Here is a 23,393-nt window from a genome sequence, read left to right on the forward strand (position 1 = left end):
GCTTGGTTTCTAATATTTTATTTATTTTATTGTAGTGAGTTTTATTTTATGATGATAATTTCTATTCAATTTTCTTTTCGAATTCCCTAATTGGTTGCTGTCAGTCTCAGGAGGAACTTGTCTTTCTTAAAACCTCAATTACAAAGCGAATTCCTCTGAAACTTGATTCACATTCTGATGTGATTCATGTGACATAAAACCTGTCAATGAAAATCATTTTTCGTTATTGGCAGGTAACGGCGTAAGCTTTTGGATCATCGTACAAACTTTTAACAACCCTCGAATCTATCGCCGTTGTTGTTCGTTCCGTTAAAACGCACATCCTCTTCGTGACTTTGTGTTGGCATCGGCGGCGGAATCGTCCGGCAGGAGGAAGCGCAACGTTCACAACACACCTGGACCGAAATAAATTTACCATTCATTCGTGGCGCAGGTGCAGGTGTCACAGGTCAATGGCAGTCTAGATCCAAATAACCGCAACAGCAGGATGTCGTAAACGAAAACAAACACGCCTAATAGCAGCATGTCTCAGACACTTCGTCCTCCTCCGCCGGACCGGGGGGAAGACTCGCGATCACACCTCTTTGAGGTTAGGCTAGGAAGCGAGCTTTTCGAGTGGTTTTGCAGGCTTGGCTTGGATTAGGTTCGCTCGGCAGGTCACCGCCGGTTGGTTTGGGGCGCTGATTGGAAGCAGGAAGTGATCCGTACCGTGCGTGCCTGACAATGCATAATGGAAGATGAATGTGATTGGCTTTTTCGGCTGCGGCGGCTGCATACGGACGATACAAACAAGTATAAAGAAATAAAACCTGTCCACAGATGTGTGATCATTTGAATTTCAATGCCATCGGCGAAACCTCCGCGGCTCTCCACTCCACGGTGCAGGCAGTGCGATAACAATCGGCTGGAATATGGATCGGTAATTTGAGAGAGTGACTAATTTCAATAACAAATTGATCGGTTAGCCGTTGCTCTTGAGCTGCTGCCGATGACGTTGTTGGTTCGATTTGTTTTGATGCCAATCAAGGTTAGGTGATAGTTTCCCATCGGTTCCAATCTGCCGTCACCGTGACTGACGGACGAAGCAGGCGTAGCCCTTTTTTACGACTCATCTTCATCATATCAGGTGCGTGGCGTGACGTTTAATAGGCTGAACTTGACAGGGTTAACTAGATTGTTTGGAACGTGACACGAGCAGTTTGCGGCTTCCACCGAAAACAAAAACAGATTCAAAATATTCTAAATTGCACTATAAAAACGCCTCCTCCACCGAGAGTAGCATCAGTGAGAAGAATAAATAAGCCGCAGCAGGCGATAAATCGGTAAAGGTTAATCTGTCTGAACCCTTTATAACCCCTGTGGGGATAGCCGGTTTCTTTATTATTGATCGTATTTTTATTCTTTTAACAGAATCGTATCTTCTAACGTGGATTTTGCGGTGGAATAACTTGCGTTTGTAAGAAAACTACGATTTGGTAGTGAATGATATTACAATCCAAACGATCATATCAGGATAAACACTGTCGAATTTGCGCCGTGAGCTCCACTGTTGGAGAAACACCGTTACTAGAAATTCTAGGTTAGAAAACTTTTAAGCGGTAGATCAGGCAGAACTCAAACCCTGCTCTTGGACATTCTGAGGTTTTCCCCACACGTCGTGAGTAGCATCAGATTGCTTAGCAGAAAAAACACTCCATTCATTCAATACATCAAAAGACAAAAAAAAACGCAAGCAAACTGGTCTACAGAGATCACAAAAACCACAAACTCAGGCCCCTTGCAGATGATGCATTCTAATTTTTCGCAGAATCATGGGGTTGGACGTGCCTGTCGAAGAAAAAAATCCAATAACTTACGAAAACAGAACTTTCGACTTTTGGTGTTCTCAAAAGGTAGACAAGTTTGCCGAGGCAAAAAACAAAAAAAAAACAAAAGAAGCTCGGTACGGGAACCCCGAACCGGTTCCACCGAACCAGAGACGCGACCAAAACGTGTTCCAGTCAGCAGCAGCGTCCTGTTCCTGCTGATGTCGTCGTTGTCGTCGTCGCCACCACCGATGGCACTTCCAAAAAAAATCACAACCGCGCAGTCAACCGGCGTGTTCTATGCAAATTACCCACCACGGACTTCTGTTTGAAAAGTGAGGTCCCACGGGTGGTTTTTTTTCTTTCTCTCGTTCGTCGTGTATGTCTACAATACGAATTAAATTATGCAACGATGTGATCGCAGAAAATCGCGAGCACCATCGATTTGTCATGGTCAGACATTCCCGAAAAAAAAAACTTAAAACACCTGCGACCTGGGTCGCAGTAGGCATTTCCTGGGATCCGACGTTATGTTTTTCCTCTGTTTACTCGTGTTGCGGGCGGCGCCAGGATGGCTCGCCTACTTCGTTTGGAACTTTTCTGACAGAGCAAAAGGAACTCCCCGACCGCGTGTGTGGCATGTGTGACCATCCGTTATGTTGTGCAAAAAAAAAATAATCATATTTTTGTCGGGTGAAATTTACGCACGGGCGCAACGAAATCAATGCCACGCTATCGAAACACCGCATCGTCGTCCGTCAGGATCATGCTAGAAATGCGTGGCCAGTTCCCAGGCGGCGGCAGCGGCGGCAGCGGCGGCAGCAGACATTTAAGTGCTAATCCGTGCGATGAAACGTGATCGTCTTGCTGAAATGATGAGGATTCCGGTGGTGCTTTTTCGTTTCTTCTGTTGGTTAGATTGGGTTTCGCTGTTTGCCTTACCGAAAGATTGACTCGCAGCGACTGACTGCCGGATTACAATAAATGATCGTTGATAAAATTAGTAGCTTGACTCCCTGTTTCTCTCCGCAAGGCACGGTGCTGTCTCGCCCCCTGACTTTATCATATTTTACATATTTGTAACCCAAATGATCCGCAATATAAATGCTAGACTTTAATTTCGGAGTGGATGATCTATTCCATTCCTGTTGCTAGGCAAGTACGGTTTTGCCTAGCATTGGTTTGGACTTTCAGGTTTAGATTATCAGCGGAATTGGCAACAATGCCGCTACGAAAAATAGATGGCCGCACAATTCTCGGTTACTTTTTCATTTCGACGTAAGTGACAATGAGAGATTCTCTTTGGCGTCCCTCTCTTCCGATTATTACGGCGCCATAAATGCAATTTAAAGAAAATTTTCTCAACATTTAGCTAACTAGCTACGCCAGCAAGCGATTCATGCAAAGCTGATAGGCTAAAGTGAATCTCTCATTGTCGCTTAACGGGAATTGAGCAGTTATTAACTTTTCCCCAGAGGGCCCATTTTCGGAAGCAGTTCTTGGGCCTAGAACAGGGGCTGCATTCTTCTTGCCAATCGGAACACAGCGAATATATTTTCATGAACAGAATTTGTATTTCATACAAAAAACTGCCTTTGAAATTCACAAAATCAATGATGACTCATTTCACCTTAAGGGCCAAACATAATGCAGCGTCCACGCGTCCGTCAGCGTTATTCTGACAGTTTCCCCATGGGTTTAAGGTCAAATTGACGCTGACGGGTACACTGGAGCACGTGCCCCACCTTCTCTTGAAAATTCAATATAAAACAAATAATTTCTGTAATCTAGAATTCTACAGATTTTAATTCAATCTGCTACCAGTAAGTCAATTACTTGCATATGACACATTCCGCTGTGACGTTACAACGTTTTGACTATGCTTTGCACAGAATTTATGGTTCAGCTGTGAAAATCGTTGAGAAACCCCCAAATATTATTATATACTAGCTGACCCGACAAACTTCGTATTGCCACAAATTAAACAGTGTTGTACATAAATCCTGAATCTCCTTTATCACAATCTCTAGTTTTGCAAGTTTCTGAGGAGTTCATGGGTGTTTTAATATACAAATTTTCCTCACAGTAAAGTAGAAAACAACTCCCCCCATCGCTCAGCCTGATAAAATAAAGCGGATAGCATTTAAATATTCGCCATCATTACGAACCATTTCGCCGAATACCATTTTGCGGAACACCAATTCTCGGTTGACCATAACGCCGAATATAGAGTTTCGCAGAATACCATTTCGCGAAAAAGCTTACGCGGGATGTACCATTTCACGGAAAATCTTTTCGTAGAAAGTACCATTTCGCAGGGAAGACCCAACTGAAGGAAAGTAATAGGAGTCAGTAGATCTAGGAAAATAAATAAACCTAGATAGAGGTGATCTCTACGGGGGGCTGCCCCCGCAGTTGTCAGCGCTTCCGACGGCAGGTCGCCGGCAACACTCGCGGTTTATGGCCGACTCGCGCTGAATTATCTAATGTTACTGTTGATAGTTTTTGGTGGTCTTGTTATTGATTAATGTTTTATGAGTCTAAAATTTCTCGAGTTTGATTAGTTTTTGAGTTACGCAAAAATTTCTGTTTTATTTGTATGAGAGTCCTTATCCCCCTACCACAGGGGTGAGGGGTCTCAAACCATCATTAAAAAAATTCATGTAGTAGTAGTAGTAGTAAGGGGGAAATCCACCATCATTTCAAGGACTTGCCAGTGTATGTGGGTAGACTTACAGTAGATCCAAATTTGATTATCAAATGAATATCACACTAATGCTGTTATAGAAGGACCAAAAGGGGTTGGGCGGACCCACAAGCAGAGGCACTTGTGCGCATTCCGGGGTTTTAAGATTTTCCTTCCAGCATTAGGATCCTTCCATGTAATAATCAATTTCGCTGCACCAGCTTTAACCCACGTGATGGTTTGTTTGTGAGAAGAACTTGGCATAACTGTTTTAGACCTTAAGGACTCTGGTTGACAATCCACGCCAGCATCCAGCCTTCCACAATTATGCTGTTCATGGCAATGATATTTATATTATAGTATATAGTAACGTTATAATAATATTCTGGTAATAGTTCAATGTCATACACCATCATTAAAAAAAATTCATGCCTCCAAAAACACCCACATGTCAAATTTGGTTCCATTTGCTTAATTAGTTCTCGAGTTATGAGGAAATTTGTATTTCATTTGTATAGCCGCAAGGTTACCGAGTCTGCTTTGACAAGCGAGTGGTCGTGGGTTCGAATCTTAATAGAATCAAGCCATTCGATGTCAAATGAGTTTAGCATTGGTTTATTCTCAGGCCCCTCCATTTACCCTGCCTTCGTGCTGAATTCTATATTTACCCTCTGAAGCCTCTTGACAGTGCAAATGTCCCTCCTATAGTTAAGTGTACTGGTCAGAGGTACGAATGAGTCCTCGCCAGGGACGGATATAATATGAGATAGTGCTGGTAGCGAGGAATAAGTGGGTAAAGTAGATCAAGCTTTGAAGGAAGGGTAAAACCCCAATACACGCAAGCACGCATAAAATATTCAATAAGCATATCGCTCACTCAATAGCGATTATAGCAAAACGAAATGCAGTGCAGGTCATACAGCAAACACCCGGGCGATATTACAATAGATCAACTATACTGGTCGCAGTAATGAGTCCACACATGAGAAAAAATAGGAGCCCCCCCCTCCTAAAGTAGAGAGAGGTTTCAATTCACCATAGAAAAAAATCTTGTCTCCAAAAACACCCACTTGTAAAATTTTATTCCATTTGCTTGATTAGTTCTCGCGTTATGCAGAAATTTATGTTTCATTTGTATGGGAGCCGCCCCTCTTAGTGGGGGGAGGGGTCTCTAACCATCATAAGAACCTTCCCTGGCCCCAAAAACCCCTATATGCAAATTTTCACGCCGATCGGTTCAGTAGTTTTCGATTCTATAAGGAACATACGGACAGACAGACAGAAATCCTTTTTTATAGGTAAATATTTGGAAAAAGCATAAAATTTTCTATTAAAAGTGAACAAATTAAGATCATTTGCTTTACCCAGATTGTTTTGGAAAGCAAACATGTAGCGTGACGTTACAACGCGTCAGAAATTCGTCTTTTGGTACTTCTGTTAAAAACATAAAAATTCTGCTATCCTTCAAATTTTATCTTATTTCTCTCCAGCACTTAAAATAGACTATTTTAGTTGATACTGTCGAGCCAATTTCCACTTCTACAATCTGGATGGTCAGAATTCAAGCATATTCGACATGTTTTCAAAACGTTTGTTTTCAAACGTTCAAACGTTCAGATTAAAAATGAATTCGCCTGAATTAGGGATGGGAACTATCATTAAAAATCGTTACTGATAACCATCAGTAGTTTCAGTACGTTACTGATAGCTATCAGTAAATATCAGTAATTTTACGCATCACAGCATTGTAGCAAAAAAATAGAAAATTGTAATAACTACATTATTCATTGTAATTTTACATTGTAATTTATCAGGTGGACTTCATGGAGGCTCGCGCAACTTCCGACCAGATTTTTTACCATCCGACAGATCTTGCAGAAATGTTGAGGGTACATCGTGTTCTCGGATCACATCTTTATTGATTTCAAAACAACATACGATACATCGAGACCAGCTATGGCACATAATGCACGAAACCAGTTTTCCGGATAAACTGACGCAACTGATCAGAGCTACATTGGAACGAGTGATGTGTTTCGAACGTCTCGGGGACACAATCGAGTCCCTTCGAGACACGGCGAGGGTTGGGACAAGGTGACAGCTTATCCAGTTTGCTGTTCAACATCACTCTTGAGGCGGTGTTCCTACCAGCGGGTATCGAAACGAGAGGCATGATTTTCATCAAGGGTAGAAATATATGAATCCCGACATACTTTCACTGCTTTTTGAATCCCAGAGACCCCCATCTACATCTGACGAAAGTCGCTAGGCTACGCTGGGCCGGGCACGTCGTAAGGATGCCGGACGACAAAGCAACGACAACAGTTCTTTTCAACAACCCTACCGGCACGAAAACTCAACATGCAAGATGGCTTGACCAAGTCGAAAGTTACTTATGACTTTTGAGACGACTGGGAAATTTGCGACGAATGGCCCAAGATCGAGTTGAAAAGACGACTGCTTGAAACAGGACGAGCCCCGGCTCTAGGCTGCTGACGACAACGACGACATCGTCGTCGTACGACATCGTCTATCGTACGCAACTACCGACCATTAACTTTAATCCTACTGATTTTTCTAACGGGACGATGTAACTGTATCAGTAAGCATCAATAACTGCGAAACCTTACTGATACTTAGTGATATTATTGCTTACTGATAACTATCAGTAATTAATGATAGTTTTCCCATCTCTACGCCTGATCTGAACGAGGTGTTTTTCATATTAGCGGGGGTTGAGTGTATTGGTTAATTATCGCTGCTGCTGCCTTCTAGGGATGGGAAAGCTATCATTAACTACTGATAGTTATCAGTAAGAAATAATATCACTAAGTATCAGTAAGGTTTTGCTGTTATTGATATTTACTGATACAATTACGTCGTCCCATTAAAAAAAAATAGAGTAAACTTATTGCTCGGTAATTACGTACGATAGACAAGGATGACACAATATATCGTCGTCATCGTCAACCGAGGTGGCCACTCGTGCTGTTTTAAGCTGTCATCTCCATTTAACTAGAATTTGAGCCACTGGTCACCCATTTCCCAGTCGTCGCCTGTTTCTGGTGACGGTGGGGTTGTTTAAGACAACTGTTTTCGTCGCACTGTCGTCCGGCATCCTTACAACGTGTCAGGCCTACAGTAGCTTACTGCCTCTCGTCAAGTGTATGATGGGAATCTCTTCTAACAATGCTTGTAACTCGTGATTCCTACGTCTCCGCCACTCTCCGCTTTCAGACTGTGCTCCGCCAAATATCGTCCGCAGTACCTTCCGCTCGAACAACAACAGCGGCAACAGCGCGCATGTCCTCCATAAGCAGGCTCACGACTTCAAGTTTATAACGAACCGCTGGCCTAATTAGGGCTTTGTACATTATCGGCTTCGTACGACGGCGTATACTTCTTGATCGTGGCGTTTTATGAAGGTTAAAGTAGGCCCGATTTCCCGCTTGAATTTGTCGCTGGATCTCCTACTACTCCTACTAGTGTTGTTATCCGCGCTCACCAGCAATTCCAAATACTCTAATTCATCGTAGTCAACGGTTACGATCCGTGGAAGGCACGCGTTTATTTCTTTTGAACCTCTTTCTTTGTATTTGATTTGATTTTTGCTGCATTTATTTTTACCCCAATCCTGCTAGACTCCGTTATAAAAGTGGCGTAGCTTGCCTCCGCCGCAAAGTGGGACGGTTTCAAAAATAGTGAGACATAAGTAATAGCATCGGAACCTTAACACATAGCTTAATAGTTGCCCGTTTCATAGCTTTCAGCTCTAAAAATGGTTGCCTTCATGGTAACTTTTCTCAGATGTTCCACCCTAAGTTATATATAGTGGGATACAGCATAAATTGATTCACATAAAATGAGTGAGATTAGCTGCTCATAGCTGCTCTCCCCCGAGGTACACCCCCTTAAAGATGGCATGTAAAAGGTTAAAAACCAGGGGTAGCTTCTAAAGGGAAAAAGATAGAACTTTACTATCTTCGACGAAAATGTGCAATTTAATGTGATTAATAATTTTTTAGAACATTTGAAAAGCATACGAAGCGTTAATAAAGAGCTAGAACAAAAAAACTGTTTTTAAGGGTGTCCCTAAGAGTTTGGCTCTATAACTTCTTTCATGTTAGAGATGGAACCTTCAGTATTCAACAAAATTTCTTAAAAATAGTTTAGTAACAACTTTTCTGTGGATAGCAATCATTTTTGACTTAAAATAGAGAAAATATTTGCTGTATCTGATTGGGAACACCCTAATGTCCGAATATGTTTTCGCCAGTAGAAAGTGCTTTTTGAATGAAGAAACTTTTCTGAAGTAACTATTATGCTATGTCACAAGGTTCCTTCCTACGATATCAATGTCATCTTGTCACCTCATTTCAACCATTGACGCGTTTCGAAGAGACCCGAGTGTGTCCCCGAGACGCGCACAAAACACATCACTTGATCCAATGTAGCTCTGATCAGCCGCATTTAGTATATCTGGGACAGCTGGTCTTGATCGACTGTATCGTATGCTGCTTTGAAATCAAAATGTGATGCGTGGGAACGAGAGTGTACTCCTATCATTTCTGCCGGGTAGCAAAAATCTGGTCTGCAGTTGCGCGCTTATAGTTCTTTTCAGTAACGTACTGTAAACTACTGATAGCTATCAGTAATGATTTTCCATGATAGTTCCCATAGTGCCTTCTGTACATAAGGGATAATCCAAAAACATGTTAATTTGTCTTTCAATATTTCGCCTACGTTATTGTGGGATTGTTCACAAATTACGTGGCGCAGTGGGAGGGATTCTAAGAAAGTGAGACATAAGTAATAGCATCGAAACTTTAAAACATAGCATAATAGTTGCTTCGGAAATGTTTCTTCATTTAAAAAGCACTTTCTAGTGATGAAAAAATATTCGGACATAAGGGTGTGTGTCCCTAAGTAGATATAAAAAATATTTTCTCTATTTTAAGTCAGAAATGATCCCTGTCTAAAGAAAATTTGTAGAAAAAGCACTTTCAGGAAACTTTGTTGAATACTGAAGATTTCTATTTCTTACATGAAAAAAGTTATAGAGCCAAACTCTTAGGGACACCCTTGAAAATAGTTTTTTTCGTTTTAGCTCTTAATTAACGCTTCGTATGCCTTGAAAATGTTCTAAAAAATTTGTAATCTTAGAAGTTATCACTGGCTTTTTTGACGTAGGACTACGTCTTTGTTTACAATACTGGGACTGGGTAGCACTTTGTGAAAACGAAATTAAAAGTTTAACGTTTAAATGAATGCTAATAACTACTAAACTTCTGAACGAAACTGAAAAATTTATATATCTTTGGATAGATAAAATGACCAGCAATTTTAAGGGGGGATAAGAGGGCATAAGAGGGGGGGCTCCCATACAAATGAAACACAAATTTGCCCAAAACTCGAAAACTAATCAAGCAAATTGAACCAAACTTGGCATTTGGGGGTTTTGGAAGGTAAGAATTTTCTCTATGGTGTACTGAGACCCATCCGTTTTTTAAAAGGGGGGGGGCTCTTACACAAATGAAACACAAATTTCATACAAATAAAACAGAAATTTTTGCGTATGTGCCATATTTTCTGCTATGTAACAAGCGGTAAGCTGCCCAAGCAACAATGTGAGTTTTATTGTACTCTTACGGCGGTTTTCATGACCAATTTTGGTCTTCAATGCCATCATAAGACTGTTATAAAACCCAAATTGTTACTTGGGTGTGAAAGTAAACTAGTGAAACTTTCTCGGAGCAAGAGACAGTGAATCGACGCCGCTAACTTATTTACCTGTTGCCATTCATGTCAAAAGCGAAGGACATTCGAATGGCACGTCATATTGGCTATAAACGTACTTTGGCTTTATTGTTATTTGTAACCAATTGCCCTTTTAAAGGCCACAAGCGAGTTAAGGTAAGATTATCCAAACTTGTCATGTTTGGGGTAATCATATTAAATACAAAAATCTGTAGGCTGGTCATTCATTACTATTCCCAGGTAACCAATCAGCATTAGTATATGCAGTAAATCAATCGTTTATTAGCATCCCTGGCGTTTTATACTGCAGGTTGCTGTTTATCAGCCTTTTAACATCATAACTGTTGTAAATTGACATCCACAATTCTACTTAAATTCTTCTTGTCGGTAACTAGCTGCAAATAAGCATTGCCAGCACTATAAGAGGGCCAGCAGTAAAGTAGCCGCATATTTTGCCGAAATAGCATTTAAGTAGCATTTATGGCAACTTAAATGCTTATTGGCTTGCATTTAAATTGCGTTGGAAATGCTTATTAGTTACCTGGGTTTTATTCAACCTTAATGATGCACACAAGTGATTTTTAAAAGAAATCTTAATGTTCAATGTTTGCAGGCGTTGTACTTACGAACCCCCGTCCACGTATTTTCAAAGCCACCATTGCATTCAATGAAGAATTGAATCTGAATATTTCGCTCTTCTCTTTTAATCATTCACTTAAACAATGGCACTCACAGATTCTTAGATATACATATATCTGCCAGAAATGCAGTTTACATTAGTCTTTGATCTGATGATCTGATATAGTCCTACGCACGGGCGCAGCCAAAAAAGTTCCTTGGCGGGGGTTTTACAAGAAAAAATCTGACATAGCCTAACCGTAAGCAGCTTATTCAGGAAATGCAGAATTATTTTCAGTTGAAAACTATTTTGGTTGAAATTGAGTGTTCTTCATCAGACAAATGCCGCTTAGTTGGTTTCGAGGCACGATACTGGTCTAACAAGCCAGTCGTCGCATGTTCGAATCTCTGATTTTTGGACTAGCCGACTGCGAAGTCTGTCGATGAAGAAGGGTCAAGTCTTAGAAAGGACGTTTAATCCCACGGCTTTGCTTAGCTCATCGGACAAAAAAAAAACAAATAGAAAAAACAGAGTTAAAGTTATGGCTTCCCAGCCGGCATTGAGCTACGTTGTATGTTCGAATCTCGGCTGGGAGAGGCTGTTAAAGTCTATAGAATTTAGTTTCTTCGAGACGCAGCGAGGGTGCTGAAGAACAACTTATCCTGTATGATTCTCAACATCGCTCTTAAGGTGATCCGACGATCAGATTTCAAAACGAGAGGTTTGATTCTCAGTAAATGTAGCAAACTTCTTGGTTAAGCAGATGACTTTGAAAAGTGGCTAACCAGGTTACAGAAACTTTGCCACCACGAAGGCCATCTGTGCTAGACTTAAGGCGGAGCCTAGCAGAATTGGGCTTTAAATCAACGCGTCGAAGACCAAATACATTAATGATAATAGCTCAAATGGTCGCTGTTAAGTCAGACCGAGCCAAGTGACAAAAATCTTATTTCGAGAAAAACGCGTTCAAAATTTGCTGCTCTGTATGGTTTGTAGCTATCAATTGTTCTAAATCATCTCATAACACTGGCTGTTTGCAACATTTATGTAGTCTAATTAGAGTAAAATGTAGCTTAGAAAATTCTTGATCGTTTGCTGTCTTAACTCATTCTTTTAAATTTTGCGATTTGGTCTAGTCTGATTTAACGCGGACCAAATGAGAGGAACGTGCTTTTTTCGCGGACGGTAATCGTTGACGGCGACGAACCAGAAGTGGTAGATGAGCTCGTGTATGTGGGATCGCTGGTAGCCGCGGACAACAACGCAAATAAGGGGATCCAGCGGCATATTCAAGCAGTACAACGGGCCTACGCCAAGCGCTGCGATTAAGAGGCATAAGCCGCCTTAGGAACCTGACAATGTACAAACCCCCTATTAGATCGATAGGCCATGCTCACGGAGGACTTACGCGCCTTTGCGGACGACATTTGGCGAAGTACAAGCTGAAAGCGAAGAGTAGTGGAGGTGCATGATTCAAGGGCAACATCCCCTGCTTGAGATTGCCAATGTACATTTGGCGAAAGTCGGTAAACTACAGTGAACCACTCAGGTCGTAAGGAAAACGGTTCCATACAACAACCCCACCGACACCGGCACAGAGCGACTCAACGTGCGAGATGGCTCGTCCAGGTCTAAAGCGACATTTTTTATTTTATAAGTAAAAAACTGCGACTTCAGAGATGCCTGGAAAATGGGCGACGAGTAACCCAAGATCGAATTAAATGGGGCTTAAAACAGCACGAACCACCGAGTTTCGAGTTCACGACGCCGACGGGGATCGTACAATCAGCCTCGTACATTTTCCCGTGCTTTAAACAACAGCTGGTTGTGAAATTTCAAGCTTGAAAGTGTATAACAAATTTTCTCCTGGGGGGTTTGAACCCCCCCCCCCCCCCCCGTCGCTACGCCCATGGTCCTACGTCAGCCTTTCGAACAACCCTTAGGGCAGTATACCTTGTAGTTTTTTGTAGTTTCTATAGGTTTCGAGTTACACATGTATATTTATGTATAAAAGAGAAAAAAATTTAAGCCCACAGCTAATATAAGTCGCAAATCAGGACCAGAATAAGTCGCAAATGATGTCTAAAGCAAGTCCCAAATTAGAACCTAAACAAGTCCCAAATCAAGCCCCAAATTGCTCTTAAATTTAGACCCAAAATAAGTACCTAATTGGGGCTAAAAGAAGCTTTAAATCGGGGATAAAATAAGTCGCAAATCAGATTCAAAATAAGTCCCAAATTACGTCTCAAACAAGCTCTTAAACCAAATACTCGGAACTAGTCATAAATCATGTCACTAAGTCTCAAATCTAGTCCCAAAACAAGTCCTAAATAGGACTAAATTGACGAAGGCAAGTCACAAATTAGAGCCAAAACAAATCCCAAATCATGCCACAAACTAGGCCTCAAATCTAGTCCATAAAAAGGTCTCAAATTAGGTCCAAAATCAGGCTTGATTTTGCTGGTCTTATACGTACAGAGACAGAGCAATCAGCTTCTCACAACGACCAAGTGCTTTCGTTTTCTGTTCAATGCCTGAATACTGTTTTCTCTTACGACCACTCATCTTGCGCAGAAGGAGCACACTACAAGCAGAGCTAATTTTTTCCTCGCACACTGGAAACACGCACACGAGACTATTTGCTCAGAGCAAAGCACGGCAAAAGCAGAAAAACTCATCATTTGAGGAGAAAGAAACAACCGACTGCGAGAGAGTAAATCGATTCGTCTTCTGCGCTTTTCCAGTAAAACGGCGAGAATTGAGATTTTTTGCAAAGCACGGCGGAAGCCTGGCCAAAATAAAGTCCAAATCAGGACAAACCTAAATTAGGGCTAGGTCCTAAACCTAATTCCAAACCAAGTTCCAAATTAGGACCAAAACAAGTAATTAATTATCGCCTTGATTCTACATTCCGATCGGGCCCGTTCCGATCATAAACATCCCGATCGACGTGTGTTATAGCAGACGTTGTATTCTGATCGAAGCTAAATTTCCAATCGGATCCGGATCCGATCGGTATGTAGAATAGAGAATCACCAGGTCACAAATCTAGTTTCAGATTAGGGTCAAAACTGGTCCCAAACTAGATCGTGTTTCAAACCAAATTTCAACTCTAGTCCCCAAACAAGATCCAAATCAGTGCCTAGAACATCCGGAGCGCAAGTAAGAACAAGGTTTCTCCGTGTAACTCGTTCTGATCTCCCGTTCAAGTCGCAATACATTGGAACAGCAAAGGATTGCCATTTAGTTTTGAGTAAAAGTTGTAAATTATTATTTTCTACACGATTTATAAACTGGCTCTGAGCTGCTAGCTCAGACGAATACACCTGCACACACGGTCTAGTTACTTTATTATTGGCACTGAATTTTCTAGAAAATGTTGGCACAGCTCATTTATGCAACGGAACGAAATAAATTACCAAATAGAGCAGGGAGTGAGATTACGAATTTGGCACCCAACCGATTTTGACTCCAAGAAATGCGTTTGAAGTGTGCTTAAACCTCCATCACTTCTTTAGGCTTCTTCGGATTCTTCTGGAAAGTATACTGAGACCACCATTATTTCGGTTTATCCTACTACTTATGATGAACACTGTGATTGGCGCAAAGTTTATGTTAAAGTATGTATGTATGTATACCACCTTCAAGGATATACCTATGCATGCAAGAAGAATGACTGTAAAATTGAAATTGTTCACCGAGAAGCTTTCACGTATATGTTGTAAGAAGGGCGAAAAGGGGTTGGGTGGATCCGTAAGCAGAGACACTTACGCACATTCCACGGATAGAGAAGAATCCCTTCCAACATAACCATCCGGTTACATGATCAACGATTTCGCCGTACACACTGAACTTGCCTGATGGGGAAAAAGGGGAAGGGCGTGTTAAACTCCTATCGGGCCTTTAGGTGGGGGCCATCTCCCAGGTGATACAGACAGATCACACACGTCCGTCCTCCAGCCCTCCATTCGTTTAACACCCCTGATTTCTTGAACAAATTAATATTTGATCATGTACAATGAATAATAATACAGTGAATAAAATTTAATATAAAAGTAATATAAGTATATGTAAAATAAAGAATAAAATTTCATATATAGCACAGCATACTCTGGAGAAATATACAAACACACTAATATTTAATTGGCAACACAATACACAATAGTATATATGAAGTATATATTGGCAAAAATAGAACAATCTCACCAGCAATCCTTCGAGGGAAAAGTGTAATTGCGTCATTTGAGTTTCCATTAGTGATCTAATATCCAATAATTAATGTAATTTTTCCTTTGATATCCGTGTGCATTATTTAAACATGTTACGGCTAAAGTCTGTACAGTAGGAGGTGCTTGATGAGCTAAAACGAAACAAATAATTAAAATAACATATTATGCTTACCTGCTTACGGTCTTGGTCGTGCGACTCAGTCGTCTGCATCTGAGAACCACGTGACATCGCACCTCCTAGCTTAGCTGCTCAATAGAGTATTACCGGGTATGGCCGCGTGGAGGCGCTAGGTAAGAGCTTGGGCTGGCAAAAGCTATGTTGGTCGCTTTCTCGTTTGCCTTCCCCATTTCATACCCTGGCGCAAAGTTTATGTTAATTCTTACAAAACCAGCCGCTCTAGGTGCTTTAGGTCTAGGTCATCGTAAAGTAGCTTACCAGATTTCGTTGAAAGTCCTAAAACTTTAGTGTTATTTACCCATGGGTCTTGCAGCAAGGCTACGTGTCTATTTTCCTTCGTGTGCCTGCGGCAAAGGATGCCACTTGCCCCGGGCAGCTTCACTTGCGTGTGTTTAATTGTTTTGTTCGTTTTTGCTTGTTTTACCTGCAGGCGGCTTCTTTTGCTTCCCCTAATCTCGATCATTCGCACATGTTTTAGTCAAGCTCGTATTTTTACGAGTTTACTGCACTACTTTATTTTCCGAGTCTAAATATATTTGTCCAAATTTAGTTTTTCGGTCCTGTAGTCGATTTTTCTTGTACAAACTTCGTCCACCGAAAGGATTAGATGCACATGATTCCTGGTGGGCTTCCTCTTTAAGACCTTCTGTCCGTGACATTATCGTTCTGGCTCTAGAACCAGAATGGTCATTTGTGCTGCTTTTTGGGAAAAGAGCCTCCGTATTTCTACCTTAGGGATGAATCTGCTGTCTGCAACCATTAGTTCAGGTGTTTCCCATGGCCTGATGTCTGGCACAACTTTTTTCAGTCACTCCGCAGTACTTTGGTCTAGGCAGTCTATTACCTCGGAAGTATATCAGTAGTTGGCGAATTTGGGTTTGAAAAACTCTTTCTCGTGCGCTACAACCTTGGCTGTCACTTCTATTAGTTCCATCTTTGCCATCGATAGCTCAGAGGTAAATACCGTCTACAAAGAGCTCTGCCAGATCGTGTTATGCCAGCTGTCACCGATATAAGTTTCAGGGGAGCTCGCGCCATTACGAACTGGGCTACAAATAAATGCGTCGGAAACCAAATACATGACAGGAAGTGGCTCGCAAGCGCTCGGCACGCCCCTCACGGACGATAACCGTTTATGGCGACGAACTAAAAGTGGTAGATGAGTTCGTGTCGGCTACTTTGTCGACGACGATAATGATCTACGAAAAATTGACTGTAGCTTCGGAACCGTTTTCGTTGATCGAACTTCTGCCGAGAACACCGTACCTCGGGGAGTCCTCGATGTTTAGGTTAAGCTGAAAAAAAACAGAAAAGTCGGTTATTCTGTTGTCACTTCAAATACAGTATTGGCAAGGGAGTCCAATTCCAGTAGCTAACTGATTGTAAAGCTCTTTTGTCAGTGTTAAATTTGTGGACAAAGTAATTGAACAGTGGTTCGTTCTTACTATTTACTGTTTGATCGATTCACTGTTACTTAAGTTTAAGTATGCAAACAATCACACTGCACGATGATCATTCATCAAACGCCGTCAAAGCAAAAAAGACTGCGTTGCCATCTTATTTGCAAGATCGGATAATTGAGTTGAATTCTTTTCAAATATTTTCTTAATATAATGGGCTTGAAATATTTTTTTACTAAGGTTGCCACAAAGGAATTATGCCTATTTCCAACTTCTTATCAGACGAATAATGTCATTATCTCAGAAAAATCCCATCCAATTAAACCCTATTGTGAAGAACTTAATAGCGAACACGCAGCCGAAACAACACCCAACATTTTTTGGCCAACGCTCTATTTTCAATCGCATTTTTCTGTGCCTATCAAAGCAGCGAATTGTGCTCTGTGAATCACGGGGCACATACACAAAAGGATCGGATCGGATTTTAATGCGTCCCGAAATAGACAACGCGGATCCATACGAGTATTTTCCCAGCTTAACAGCGCGAATGACGACGTCAACGACGAACCAGTCCGCCGCTGTTGTTGTAGGTTCCGGTAAATTATTCAAATGATCGCCATTCAAATGGTTTAGGTCTGCCGCGAAGCACCTGCCCCCATTCTTATAATCCTAATTGGTGTGGTGTCCGTTTACAAAATGACTTTACTCTGCCTGTCTGTCGGACAGTCTTATTTTTCCTGAGATTGGCGGTACCATTATTTACCGCGTGCTGATTTTATTGGTCCCTTTCCTGGTAGTCTGCCTTTATTTATGACATCTTGTTAATATTCCGATAATTGCGATCGTTCGTTCGCGTTTTGCGCGAGAGCAAAATTCCGGACGCACCTGTATCTCACTTGGTGGGATGCTTCTTCGTTTTCGCCCACGTGGCTGAACGATCTAGTTGGCGACGACTTTGCGTTGTGCTTTTGCTATTTTTTTTCTTGCTGAAATTATCAATGTGAAAGCTTGTTGATTATTGACAATATACGACGAGCCATCAAACGATAAAACTGTCCGGCAAATCATCCCACGGAAAATGTCTTCGAAAGTGCTATAACACCAATTATAACCGCTAGCTTTAGTCTCCGAAAATGGCCATAAAAACTCGTTCATAAGTACCAACAAAGCACTCAAAGCGGGAAGTGAGCGAACCGATCGTCGATCCCAGTTTTGATTTTTGTGAATAACAAAAAAACTAAAAAAAAAAACAAAACAAACAAAGCTCACAACCTGTTCCCAGGCAGCCAACCAGATGCGGACGGCCGACCAACGGACGGGTTTGATCGTAAAACCAGTCCAATTTGCCAAAGTCCGAATTAACCTTTTATGCCCGCACCATATCCTCTAATAAATGTTTAATTTTCTCGCTTTTCTGTTTATTCTTCTCCGATGGTTTCCAATCCGATGACCGGACTGAACATGACCACAGCTGGTTGCGGTTTGCGCGTGTGCGATCGTGGGGATGACGCTGGCCCGCAAGATCCACATCCCGGCGAAAAACCGGAACGATGACCTGTTCTCCGAGGACGAATTCACCTTCCCGGTCGAGGACACCAAGGATCCGACCAACTTCACCGGTAACGTGATGAAGGCCAACATCGTGATGTCGCAGGTCAAGAACAAGGGCAAAGGCGAGTTTAAGTATGCGTGAGTATTTGAAGTCCAAAAGTTCCTAAAATAGAAAAGTTTGGATCAAAACACCTTTTTTGGTTGTCCGTGATTGCAGGGTCGAAACGGAAAACGGAATCGAAGTGGAACAGATCGGTAAGCTTCGCAGCGATAACAAAACCTTCGTCGTAATGGGTTCCTACACATACACCGGTGCAAACGGCAAGCGCTATCGGGTGCGTTACACCGCCGACGAGTTCGGCTATCATCCGATCACCGAACTGGATTTGGACATTCCGGAGTAAGTTTCTAAACTTTAAATTGGAATTCTCTAATTGACTATTTTTCTTTTACAATGCAGCCCCATGGGGGCTCCTCAGCCTGTCCGGCAGCCACTGCAGCCCTTCACCTTTGCACCCCGAGTGACGACGACGACAACACCTCCCCCGCCACCACCGCCGGTCCAGAATCCCTACGATGGACCGTCACACGCGTATTTGCCACCAACCAATTCCTACCTACCCCCGTCGGATGAGTACCTACCGCCGCAGGGTGACAATCGCAGACAACCCGCCGAACAGCTACCGACGGAACAGCTACCACCCTACTACAGTCCGCAGAGTCTGCCCGAACAGAATCTGCTCTACTAGAGCTAGGAGAGTTCGTGTCCGACAGCAAACAACCGATTTATCAATTTCCTTTAGCTCATATTAGCCCTAGGCGTTTAGCTACTCTGTACATACACCGAATGTCGGTAGGATTAGGTAATTTATAAACAATAAAGTGAATTAAAACTTTCACTTAGGTGCTTAGTAAGGCAGGTTTTTTGCTTTAGTACTAAGTTTCACATCTTCTGTCCCATCAAAGAGGAATTCAATTAGTATAAAACGGCTCAAAACTCCAGTTTTCCTTAAACTCTTCCACGCTTCCGGCGGTCGGTTGGGTCTTCTTCAGGCCCTGCTTGGCAATGGCAGTGTTCCTTTCCTTGGTCACGTTCTGTTTATTCTGCAACGATAGGATTGTCAAATTCGACCAAAACAGCACGGAATAATTAACCGCCCAGTTGGTGGTCGAGGTGCGATGCTGGTCTAACAAGTCAGTCGCCGTACGTTCGAATCTCGGCTGGGCGGTGCTGCTAGAGAGTTAGTCAACAAGTACTGTGAGGCATTCCACCTCTCACGCGACTTTCCAGACGAGGAGAAGTTGTTGTTGAAGTTGAAGATTGTTGTTGAGTTGTTGAAGTTGAAGTTGAAGACTGCTATCGGATTATGAACCTCAAGCAGCACACTCAAATGGTGGAGAATAAAGATACCATATTGGTAACGCCATCACTCGAAATCAGATGAACCACCCTGTGAAGAAGATTTCTAAGACCCGTTCCAGGAATTACAGTGATCTTATAAGCCATCACTTCCAAAACATCGGTAGCAAGCGATAAATCGTTCCAGGTCATCCTAACGGTGTCACGATGGAACTGTAGCACGATTCGGACATCACTGTCTTCGCGAGGCTGCGATAGCTTGTCAAGCAGTGCGTCGACCGACAGTGAGCTCCTTGAGAACATCTTTTAATCACTGAACTCGCGATCGACGTAACTTCCGGTAAGACTGTAATTTCCCTGTTAGACGGCATTACTTGAATCCAGCTCACTGGCGTATGGTCGAGTCCCTTGTTAAGGAGAGCCGTGTTAATTGATGCGAAGGACGTGTTATCAAGAGCGCCTTCAATATCCAGAAAAGCACAGGGTGCTTTCTCTTGGTATTTGAGCGACTCTTCAATCCCTTCAGTCACTAGATTTACCGCGCTGGTAAGCATGTTGATTGCCATGCCAAGTTCTGTAATAACACGTTACAGATGTGAAACTCTGTGATTTTTTCCATCAACTTGAGGCATGATTTTATCTAGAAATGTGAAAATACAACGGGCCCACGCATCACATCCTAATTGATTTCAAAGCAGCATACGATACAGTTGATCGAGATCGGCTATAGCAGACAATGCACGAATACAGTTTTCCGAATAAACTGACGCGACTGATCAGAGCTACATTGGACATTGTGTTTCGTGTGCATCCCGAAAATACTCTCGAGTCTTTTCGTCCTCGCGGCAAAAATTGCGTCAAGCAAGGCGTTCTTGAGGCGGTGATCCGACAAGCGGACATCGAAACGATGTACAAATCCTTTATTAGACCGGTAGATCTTCATGGAAGCCGTGACGCTGCTCACGGAGAACATATGCGCCCTTACCGTGTTCGAGCGGAAGGTGCTGCGGGCGATATAGCGGCGGAGTACAAACTGAAAGCCTAGAGTTGCCGTGGCGTATGAATCACGAGCAATAGGCACTGCTTGAAGAGATGCCCATCGTATATCTGGCGAAAGCCCGCAGACTACTTTAGGCCGTACACGTCGTAAGGATGCCGAAGAAAACAGCTCTCCTCAACAACCCCACCGGCATCAAGAACAAGAGAACGGATCGCATGTCCGGTTTCCCTCAACATTTACTACCAGAATGTTAGAGGATCGCGAACGAAAACTGACAACTTTTTTGTTACGTTCAGCATCATCTTAGCTGGAAACGCTATTCGATCACGGCTACACTCTATACGGAAAGGACCGCAATCCGGAAGTAACTGGCAGAACACGTTGAGGCGGCGTTTCCATTACTGTTAAGAATTCATTTCATGCCTTTTTCTGTCTGGCTCTAATTGACTGGCAAAGGGTGAAAATGTGCATTCCATAACCTCTGTTCATTAACTCCTATTCCTACCTCCACGAGGTGCCGGCTGGGGTACGCAACTTCGGTTGTCGTATGCTAACAGGAAAGGGGGCACAGTGGCTCCCGCCCACATTAAGATGGCAGCCCCATCAGCGGGATAAGGACCTTAGGTTAACAGCCAATGATATATCAGAACATACAAAAAGTTACCGAAAATGAAAGAAATCTCTCCGGATTATTGGCAACGACCTTTAGCATAAAAACACGGACACGAATCGGAACATGGAATATACTGACCCTTGCCCAGCAGGGCAAGCTGGCTCAACTCGCAAGGGAAGCTAGCCGCCTGAAGCTTGAAATCCTGGGGCTGAGCGAGGTCCGCTGGCCGGGTACTGGCGAACACAGGACATCGGGCAAGTCTTGCTCTACTCTGGCATACGAGGTGAAAATGCTACTCGAGAAAGAGGAGTTGGATTCCTACTGAGCCCATTGGCACATGTGGCCCTGATGAAACGGGAACCGATAAATGAGCGAATAATCGTTGCCCGATTCAGAACACCAAATCCAATGATATGCGCCAACAGCTGCTGCCGACCTGCAGGAGAAAGAGAGCTTTTACAGCCAGCTGTACAGCATGGTTGAGAAAATCCCGAAGGGGGACATCCAAATCCACCTGGGCGCGCGACGGCCGAACAGAAAACCAAATCGACCACATCTGGCGAATGGCGGGTGGAGGTAGTGAATTTCGGATGAAACTACGAGGAAGATCGACAAGCGGAGAGAGGCGAAGCCGGCATTGAAGACTAAGACAAGCTGCCCGTCATCGAAATGTCGAACTGGAGAGGACTGTTAAACGTGCTTGTAGGCGAGACAGGAGAGCCTAGACTAACTCCCTAGCCGAACGAGGAGAAACCCCCGCCGCCAATGGTGATATCCGTTTATTGTACGATATTTCTCGCCGCCTCACAGTGGGGCAGATTGAGCCGGCGCTCGGACAAAACCTCATAACTTCTTTCATATGCTTCGTAGAGCTTTATTGTCTTCAGCAACATTGTTTGTTATAAAATTTCGCATCTTTTTGTAAATTTTAAGTAGTTTTATTTTCATTCCTATAGATGGCGTTGAAGTCTAACTTTTTAAATAATGACTTTAGAAATATTGTGTCTTCAGAAAAGTTGTTTGTCCTGTAAAGTTACGTAAAGTTACTGAACATACCAAAATTGTAGGACTTTCGGGAATCAAGTTATAAATATTTTAAATATCCAAACACCTTTTTTTTCAGAATGCAGTAAAAATTGGTAGTCAGACGACCTCCTATACAAATTATCACAATCTGTATATCAAGAGTAATTTAGTAATATTATTCTGGTATAGGGTACATCAACCATTTGTGGACCTTTCTATAAATTATTTTGAACTCGTAACGCTAAGCACCCAACCGATGGCACTTACAATATTAGTAACTTTCGAATAAGCCTAAATATAACAATTTATACTGCAAATCTTTAAATTTTACATATTTTTTAAAACAGATTGAAATGTCCATTTTCCTTTTATGGACCCTTGTAGTTTACAATAGAATAACGACCGAGTCCATTAAATGAATTCTAGTGTATTTTGCATGGAGAGGGTCCGCTAATGGCATTGTGAACCATATAATGAACCTTCAAACCTTCCTGCAAACACATATCAACATATTCGACTCAAAATAAACAAAATAGATGCTAGTTCAATCGAGTTGAAAGTCTATCCGAACATATTCTACTGCCAATTTGACTTGAAAGAGAACTAATTGGGATATAGCTGTTAAGTGGTCGCCTTTCCAATGTCCTAAATGCCCCTTATCGACTCCAATGTATCTCATAACGATAATAAAGTTGTGTCTTATTTACACAAGCATGACTATTCAACGTACAGCAGGAATGAACTTCGCACTGACGCGCGCATTTACTACTTTGTAGCCGAAAATACCGAAAAACATGCATTCGCAAAACTTGAATATCTCTGAACATCGCAACTAGTAGCAGCTAATTTTTTGCTTATTACTAGTTAACACCTTGAATGTTGATTTGATGGTAGTGTCAGAGCGGAAATCTGTAGAAATCCTTTTCTACACACTATTGAAAATTGACAAAAATAACAATTTTTTTGTTCTAAAGCACTTCGTCAGAACAAAACCTACTAGTAAAAAATCTGTCTTAATATCACCTAAACTATTAGTTTATAATCCCTTTAATGTGAATTGTCTTTTAAAAGTATAGAATTTTAAGCAGCATGGTAGCTAGATGCTAAAAGATTAAACGATATTTATTTTTTCATTTTCCAAATTTTTTTTACACTGTGTTTCACCTTCT

At 42.2% G+C, this 23,393-nt stretch overlaps 1 protein-coding gene across 1 annotated transcript in view; it reads left to right on the forward strand.

Annotated features, from left to right (window-relative positions):
* The window catches only part of LOC128732337 (uncharacterized), a 36,286-nt gene extending 17,312 nt beyond the window's left edge, over positions 1–18,974 (forward strand). The window contains exons 2-4 of the mRNA XM_053825582.1: positions 18,146–18,363; positions 18,443–18,625; positions 18,686–18,974. Of these exons, the coding sequence (XP_053681557.1) occupies positions 18,146–18,363; positions 18,443–18,625; positions 18,686–18,974 (690 nt within the window). The remainder of the gene's footprint in view (positions 1–18,145; positions 18,364–18,442; positions 18,626–18,685) is intronic.
* The last annotated feature ends 4,419 nt before the right edge of the window (positions 18,975–23,393 follow it).

This window comes from Sabethes cyaneus, chromosome 1 (assembly GCF_943734655.1).
Source record: "Sabethes cyaneus chromosome 1, idSabCyanKW18_F2, whole genome shotgun sequence".
Lineage (NCBI taxonomy): Eukaryota > Metazoa > Arthropoda > Insecta > Diptera > Culicidae > Sabethes > Sabethes cyaneus.